The sequence below is a fragment of the Bubalus bubalis genome, chromosome 18, assembly GCF_019923935.1.
Source record: "Bubalus bubalis isolate 160015118507 breed Murrah chromosome 18, NDDB_SH_1, whole genome shotgun sequence".
Lineage (NCBI taxonomy): Eukaryota > Metazoa > Chordata > Mammalia > Artiodactyla > Bovidae > Bubalus > Bubalus bubalis.
This window is the reverse complement of record NC_059174.1, coordinates 52209662-52218379: the sequence shown is the minus strand read 5'-3', so window position 1 is coordinate 52218379 and position 8718 is coordinate 52209662. Positions and strand designations below refer to the sequence as shown.

Sequence of the window (8718 nt, the reverse complement as noted above, 5' to 3'; positions counted from 1 at the left end):
TTGGACTAGAGAGTGAGCGGAAGGGCGGGGCATGAGGAAACCCGAGGGGCATAGGCGGAGTCTGGAGACTTTGTACTTAAGGGCGGGGGTTGTTTCTCTAGCGAAGAGACGAGACCCCCAGGGATCAAAAGCTCATCTTTATTAGCAAGACTCTAAACAAACAACCTACCCGCCCCCCCCACCTTCAAGCCTGGGGTAGGAGGATGGGGGATCTGCACCCTCCTCCCATTTATACACAACAGAATCCCCCTGGAGAAGGTGTCCCTGCTTGTGGGGGCTGAGACAGCAGCTTTAACAAGCTAGTGCTTGAGAGCCAAGCCCCCTTTCCTCTCCAGACTCAGTTTTCTCATTTGTAAAGGAGCTCAGGAGAAACCGGTGTTACGGAGTTTCTCCCCAGCGCTGAAGATGTCCGATTCAGAAGGACGAGGACGTCGGAAGACTGACCAAGGGCCGCCCCAGGGGATGGGGGTGCTGGGTATCCTGATTGGAAGGCCACCTCCCTCCCGACCCAGCGCCTCTCCTCCAGCGCCGCGGGGCTACGTGGCCTCAGGGCCCGGGGACAGGAGGCCACCCCCAAAGCCGGCCTCACGGTACTGGTTGGGGAACATGTTGCTGCCCACGAGGCTGGCAGTGCCTCCGTCCCCGGGGCCTGGGGCCTGGTACGAGTCCAGCGTGAGCGGCTCGGGGCCGGGGGGCTCCCCGACCGCAGCCCCTGCACCGCCGTTGCCCGCGACAGCGCTGGTGAGTGGTGGCGCTGGGGGCAACATGTCCAGCATGGTCAAGAGCGTGGGGGCAGCGGGGTCGTAGGGAAAGCTGTCGTCCAGGAGGTCCGGCCCGCCGGGGGGTTCCAGGCTGGGGAGGGATACGGTGCCCGGGTAGAAGTCTGTGTCGGGTAGCAGCACTGACGGCGGGAGGTACGGTCCTGCAGGGATGAGAAGAAAGAAGGAAGCATGGTGGGCTTTTAGGGTCGACCTCCCGCCAGCTCAAATGCCGGGTCTGTGGCTAAATACTTTATCATGTGGCCTCCTATAACGCCAGGGAGAACTCTGAGTAGGGACTATCACCATTCTCTTTTTTTTATTTACAATAATTTTTTTTGAGATATAGTTGATCAGGTGTACAACATAGTGATTCACAATTTTTTAAGGTTATACTCCACTTATGTGTGTGTGCTTAATCCTTCAGTCGTGTCTGACTCTTGGCGACCCCATGGACTGTAGCCCGCCAGGTTCCTCTGTCCATGGGATTCTCCAGGCAAGAATACTGGAGTGAGTTGCCATTCCCTTCTCCAGGGGATCTTCCCAACCCAGGGATTGAACCCAGGTCTCTTGCATTGCAGGTAGATTCTTTACCATCCAGGCCACCAAGGAAGCCCATACTCTGCTTATAGTTGTTATAAAATATTAGCTATATTCCCTGTGCTGTATTCCCTGTCCTTGTTGCTGATTTGTTTATACATGGTAATTTGTACCTTTTAATCCCCATCCCTATATTTCCCCTCCCCCTCCCTTTCCCACTGATAACCGCTAGTTTGTTCTCTATATCTGTCAGTATTTCTTTTTTGTTATATTCACTTTTTTTTTATGACTCCACGTATACATTATCATACAGCATTTGTCTTTCTCTGTCACTAAGCATAATGCTCTCCAAGTCCATCCATGTTGTTGCAAATTACAGGGTTTTTTATGACTGAGTAGTAATATTTTGTGAGGAGGGCATGGCAACCTACTCCAGTAATCTTGCCTAGAGAATCCCATGGACAGAGGAGCCTGGCAGGCTGCAATCCATAGGGTTGTATACAGATAGACACGACTGAAGCGACTAAGCAGCAGCAGTAATCCATTGTGTATATATACACCACATCTTCTTTATCCATTCATTTATTGAAGGACACTTAGGTTACTTCCATTTCTTGGCTATTGTAAACAATGGCGCTATGAACATTGGGGTACATGTCTCTTTTCAAATTAGTGTTTTCGTTTTATTTGTTTGTTTTGGATATACACTCAGGAGTGGAATTGCTGGGTCATATGGTATTTGCAAATGATATGACCAATACAGGGTTAATGTCCAAAATAAAAACAGCTCATACGATATTAAATAAACAAATACCCCAACTAAAAAAATGAGCAGAACTGAATAGACATTTTTCTAAGGAAGACATGCAGTTGGCCAACAATCACGTGAAAAGATGCTCAATATGGTTAATCATCAGAGAAATGCAAATAAAAACCACAGTGAAGTTTCACCTCACACCTGTCAGAATGTCTGTCATCAAAAAGACATAAATAACAAATGCTGGTGAGGATGCAGAGAAAAGAGAACCCTCATACATTGTTGGTGGGAGGGTAAATTGGTGGGGAAAACAGTTTGGAAGTTCCTCAATAAACTAAGAATCATTCTTACTTAATAAGCAAACAGGCAAAATAACTTGCAGTCCACAGGTGAGTTGTGGAACCAGGGTTGAAACCATGCTCCTATAATGCTAGTGAGTTTTCCTCAAGAATGAGGAAGAAAAGGATGCTCCAAAGCCCCCCAGCATATAAAGACAACACAAAAGGTGAAATCACACCATGGGAGACCCAAGGAGAAATATCAAGTCCCAAAATTGTAAGGTAAAATGGTAAGTGTCATTGTGGAAGTCTTTTTGAGACAAGACAAACCTCACCAGCAAAGATTGACTACACTTATTTTAGAAGGAGTCACAGTGCTGCTGGAACTCTATTTCCCAGTTTCCCTGGTAGCTTGATGTGGACATGTGACCAAGTGCTGCTGGCTGAAATGTGGGCATGATGGATGGAGCTGCAACAGCCATTCTGCACCATGAGGTGGAAACTATGAGCTGAAAATAGCAGGAGCTCAGGTCTCTGATGATCATGCAGCCACCAAAGCATCTGTGGACCACCCACCCCTGGACTGTGTTTGTGTGAGAGGAGAAATAATGTCCTATCCTACTGAAGTTCCTGTTATTTGGGATTTTGCTGTGAATGCAGTTAAACATGATCATAACAAATGCAGGTGGCATTCCTGGTTTCCCACAAGTTCCTAACATCTCCTGGGCACCAAATCCTATACTAAATAACTGTGCATTGTGACCTCACTAAATTCCAGAAGGAACCCCAAGAAGGAAGATCTCCATCTGCAAGTTAAGTAAACTGAGGCCCAAAGAGGTTGCACAGGGACTTCCCAGTGCAGTAGTTAAGAATCCACCTTCCAGTTCAGGGGACACAGGTTTGATCCCTGGTTCAGGAACTAAGATCTCACATGCCTCAGGGCAACTAAGCCCATGCACCACAAATATGTTTCTAGACCCCCCCACACCACAGCTAGAGAGAAGACCTTGTACTTCAACAAACAGCCCACATGACCCACAGAAAGATCCCACATGCTGCAACTAAGACCTGATGCAGCCCTAAATAAATTTTTTTTTTTTAAAGATCACACAGTGGCTTAATTGTGGCCTTGAATTCAAACCCAGTCTGATTGCAGAGGCTAGGCTCCTAACCATTCCACTCTAGTGCCAGGGCAGCTTTGCCAAAGGAATAAGAGAGGAGAACTTTGGATACTGGGAAATTGGGGTGATGGAGCAGGTGAAAGAATTACTAAGTGGCTAATGATGAGAGACTTCAGGGATTCAGGGTCAAAGGTTGATGAAATGGACTAGGACCGGGGATTTCTAGGGGCAGAGGTGTTGGTAGACAACAGATGACACTTGAAACCTTCGGGTGAGATTGGCTGAGATTGACAACTCCAGCAGACTCTGGCTGGGAGCTGGGCTCCTGGGGTGCTGGGGACAGCGTTCTTAGAGCTAGCGGTCAGCGAGTGGGGAGGCTTTGGATAGCAGCCAGACAGGGTTACAGTTCATGGGATCTAGAGGCTGGTGTGTGAGTTGAGATGAAGGCCATGGTAGAAGAGGTCAGAGGGTGAATGAATTCAAGGCTGGCTAGCTCTGGGGGTCGCTAAGGGTTGGACACGACTGAGCAACTTCCCTTTCACTTTTCACTTTCATGCATTGGAGAAGGGAGTGGCAACTCCCTCCAGTGTTCTTGCCTGGAGAATCCCAGGGACGGGGGAGCCTGGTGGGCTGCCGTCTATGGGGTCACACAGAGTCAGACATGACTGAAGTGACTTAGCAGCAGCAGCAGCAGCTCTGACACCACCTCCATTTATCCATCCTCTACTCCCTACTACTGGAGTCACATGTATCATCATTAGTCTAAACCTGTGCCCACGGGTGGTGGTCCAGTGGCTAAGACTCCATGCTCCCAATGCAGAGGCCCTGGGTTTGATCCCTGATCAGGGAAATAGATCCCATATGCCGCAACTGCGAGTTCGCATGCCGCAACTAAAGACCCCACGTGCCACAGAGAAGATCGAAGATTCCACATGCTGCAACTAAGACCTATTGCAGCCTAATTAAATGATTACAATTTTAAATACATTAACAAGTAAATTAACTTTTGCCCAGGTGTAACTCCCCGCTCCACCACGGACTGGCTGTGTGACCTTGGGCAAGAGATGTCACCTCTCTGGGCCTCAAGTTTTTCACCAGTAAAATGGGACTGGGGCATGGGAGGAGATGACAGCACCCACCCCCCACCCCCCAGAGGGACTGCACAGATTAAGTGAACACACACAAAGCAGTTATGCTCAGAATGTCTGTAAAAATAAATACAGTATCATTTAAAAGGCCAATGAGGTATGTATGTGGTGATACTTTTCAGAGGCGCCCTGAAGCTCTGAGAGGTAGAGCAACTTGATAAAGGTCACACAGCATGTAAATGGCCAAGTGGAGATCAGAGCCTCTGGACTGTGTCCAGAACCACTGTTCTTTCCACTTTATGTTGCTGGTTAAGTGGTGAGGCACTGGCCATGTAGGAGCTCTTGGGGGGCCTGAAGAGGCTAGAAAAGCGTGGCTGCAACACCCCCCCCCAACTCAGCCCACCTCGAGGGCAGGGGCTTGCACTGAACCAACACCCACCTGAGCCATGGCTGGGCAGGAATTGATCCAGGAAGACTGGTTTTTTCCTCCGTCGTTTGCTCTCAATGCCATGGGGATCTGAAGGAAGGCAAAGATGAGGACCCCTGGATCCCACCAGCCCCTCCTCCCCAACCTGGGGGGGGTGGGCAGGGTGATGGGGTCAGTCAACCCCTCCCAGGGACCTGGAGAGGGACATCAAAAGGGGCAGAGGGGACACACCAGAGCTATTCAGCTCCCCAAGGACGTCAGGCAGCCCCCGTTTCCGCTTCTTGTCCACGCCATAGCTGTCTGTTCAGGAGATACCAGAGGCATACAAAATAACACATGAAAAATAAGAATTAACTATAGAAACCATTTGGGAAGTTGTTGAGCTGTTCTGGCTTTCTCCCAACCAATGTATATAGATGTCCATATCTTAGAATAAAACCCAAATTACTTCTAACCCCACTGGAACATCCCAGGCATAATTCTGCCCCAGGGCCTTTGCACTTGCTGTTCCAGCTACTTAAAACACTCTTCCTCAACTCTTATCTCTTCCCTGGAAAACTGCTTAGTCACCTTTCTGTCCTCAGGTCAGCTGCCCCCTCTTCCAGGAAACCCTCCCTGAACTCTAAGGCTGGGTCAGTTGCCCTACTCTGCAAGACGAATTCTATAAGCAATTCCATCCCAGCCCTGCCCACTCTGGCTGTCACTGTATGGGAATAGATCTGTTCCCCGCCCCATCCACCCACCCCTATAGAACGATGGGCCTCATAGCACAGGGCTGGGGCTGTCTCTGGTACCACTACGTTCCCAGCAGAGGGCCAGGCATAAGCAGCTGTGCTGAGAGGAGAAATTATTAAATAATCCCAAAATGTCACGAGATGGGTACTGTCACTATTTCCATTTTGCACAGGAGGAGTCTGAGACTAGGAAAAGCCAAGGTCACACAAACCAGTAAGCAGACGGGGATTTGAACCCCAGTCTGTGCAACTCGGAGCCTGCATTCTACTTCTGCCTCTTCCCCTTTCCCCTTTGGGGCACCCCAAGCAAGGCCAAAGACCTGGTCTCTGGGGCAGTGGGTCACCCTGGGTTGTTGTGGTTACCATGGTCCCGAGGCAGGTAGGTGAAGGGCAGAGGCTCACTGCAGACCCCATCAGTAAGCCGCTGCAGAAAGACGTTCACCGTCACAGGTTCAACGATCTCCAGGTCCTCGTAAGGTGGCGTCTTGAACACAATAGCGATCTGGCGGTGCACATCGGCCTGGGAGAAGTCAGCCCGGCCTTCCCAGGAGGCTCTGCTGAACACCACTGATATATCCTCTGGCAGGAAAGTGGGGGCATCAGCTGAGCCAAGACACTTGGTCCACCAGAGACCCAACTCACTCAGCCTCCCTCAAAATCAACACAAGTATTTCCAAGAATAAAACTAATTATGTGTGCACGCATGCTAAGTCACTTCAGTTGTGTCTGACTCCTATCGATGGTAGCACACCAGGCTCCTCTGTCCATGGGATTCTCCAGGCAAGAATACTGGAGTGGGTTGCCATTGCCTCCTCCAGGGGATCTTTCCAACCCAGGGATCGAGCCCGCATCTCCTGTGTCTCCTGTATTAGCAGATGGGTTCTTTAGCACTAGCGCTACCTGGGAAGCCCATATATGAGTATATATATTGAGGCTTTATATGTGTTGGACACACACAGATTACCTCTAAGACATACAACAGTTCTAGGGAGCCCATGATACTGAGGAGAAAGCAAAGGCACCAGGAGGTTAAGCCACTTGTCCAAGGTCACATGGTCAACAAGTGGTGCAGCCAAGATGGGAATCCAGGCAAGCAAGAGCTCTTCAGCACTAGCTCCTAGGACTCGAGGAAGTTACTGGTATTTCTGGGCCCAGTGTCATCACCCTAAAGAGGGAAAGTCATAGCACTCACCTCATAGGAGTTGTTAGAAGGATTAAATGAGTCATTCCAATAAAAGGGCTTAGAAGAGGACTTAACATAATAGGTGATCAAGCCTTATTAAGTATGATGGCTTTTATAAGCATTATGTAAAATATTAGCTCCAGGAACTCAGAAAATCCTCAGTAAATGCTACTTCTTTGTGATGTACCTCTTAGGTACTTGGGATCCCATCTCATCCTAATACCAGCTCATTTTAGGGGCTGAGGAAACCGGCTCAGGGTATTGAAATCACCAGGCCAAAATCAGCCAGTGAGTCAGTGATGGAATAGAACTCAAATCTACCTTGAATCATTCACCCGAGGCATTATCAGTTTTTCTGCCCTAACCCCAATTCCCAGGCCCTAAGAATCTCCTTGGCCTTCCTCAGATCTCAGTTCAAATACCACCTCCTCCAGGAAGCCTTCCCAGATGCCTGGACCATGTCTGGTCTTCCTGTTGTTCAGTCTCAGTACTGTGTCTTCTTCCCTATCAGCATTATGCACATTTATAATTTATATTTCTTTCCCTACCTATCATTGAACTGAGAGCCCTGTGAGGGCAGAGTCTGGACGTGTCTCGGTCACTGCTATGTCCCACCACTGCCTAGCACAGAGGCCAGCATAGAGAGCCACCCAATAACCATTTGCTCGTTCAACAAAAACAAAAACCCAGACTTCCCTGCAGGCACAATGGATAAGAATCCACCTGCCAATGCAGGGGGACATGAGTTCGATCCCTGGTCTGGGAAGACCCCCACATGCTGCGGAGCAACCAAGTCCGTGCGCCACAACTGCTGAGCCCGTGCCCTAGAGCCTGCATGGCGCAACTACTGAGCCCACGCTCCAACTGCTGAAGCATGTGCGCACCTCCGCAACGAGAGAAGCCGCCGCAGTGAGAAGCCTGCGCATCACAAGGAAGAGTAGCGCCTGCGCACCTCCGCAACGAGAGAAGCCGCCGCTGTGAGAAGCCTGCGCATCACAAGGGAGAGTAGCCCCTGCTCGCCACAACTAGAGAAAGCCCACGCAACGCGACAAGGACCCAGCGCAGCCAAAAATGAATACATAATAAATTTTTTTAAAACCCAGTTTGAGAAAGGGGTTTTGCATTTGAATGGATGTGACTCAAGTGGAAACCTCCTCCATTTTCTCCGTCTGGCCCTGACCCAACTGTCATAAAGCATTTATTTATACAACTCCATGATTTTAATACCAGAGTAGTTCCCCAAAGTTCCTGATGCCAAGGTCTGCCCAGCACTCAATGCTGGCTAGTATAAACAGGCCTCCTTCTCTATTCATGAATGAGTGAACAGAGTGTGTGGGTGGGTGACTCAGTGAGTGAGTGAATCAATGGGCAAATCTGAAACCAGAGCACTGGACCCTTCTACTAGGCTCCCCTGGTTAACCAGCTACTCCTCACCGTCTCAGTCTCTACAAGCTGGCAGACCCCACTCTGCCCGCTCACTGCCCCAGGCCCCTCACCTTTCTGCACCTTGTCGCACAGTAGGTAGAGCTCCTCGCCACCCGTGCACGGCCCACTCTCCTTGTTGATTCGGCAAATCCGTAGCTCCGACGTGTTTGTAGACTCTGGGAAAGAGGAGAGGAAGACACACAAAGGAAGGAAAAAAAAAAAAAAAGAATTTAGTCAACAAATCCTTACCAGGAACCCCATGGGTGCCCACTCAGGATGTGGAGAGGTGGGAAATGGACAAGCCAGGGTGTCTGATATTTTTGGAACCTGTGCTGCAGGTGGAAAAAAGAAGATGCCCAGGGTGGAGGGGTTAATGGACATCCATGAGGCCTCCGCACTGAGGTCTA

General features: G+C 49.6%; 1 protein-coding gene across 3 annotated transcripts in view; it reads right to left on the bottom strand.

Annotated features, from left to right (window-relative positions):
* Positions 1-124: 124 nt before the first annotated feature.
* Positions 125-8718, bottom strand: part of RELB (RELB proto-oncogene, NF-kB subunit) — a 28895-nt gene continuing 20301 nt past the window's right edge. For all 3 annotated transcript variants that reach the window (XM_025269294.3, XM_025269295.3, XM_025269296.3), the window contains 5 exons: positions 8383-8487; positions 6067-6282; positions 5201-5269; positions 4982-5059; positions 125-922 (listed from right to left, as the gene is read on the bottom strand). In XM_025269294.3, coding sequence (XP_025125079.2) covers positions 537-922; positions 4982-5059; positions 5201-5269; positions 6067-6282; positions 8383-8487 — 854 coding nt within the window. In that variant the 3' untranslated portion in view covers positions 125-536. The remainder of the gene's footprint in view (positions 923-4981; positions 5060-5200; positions 5270-6066; positions 6283-8382; positions 8488-8718) is intronic.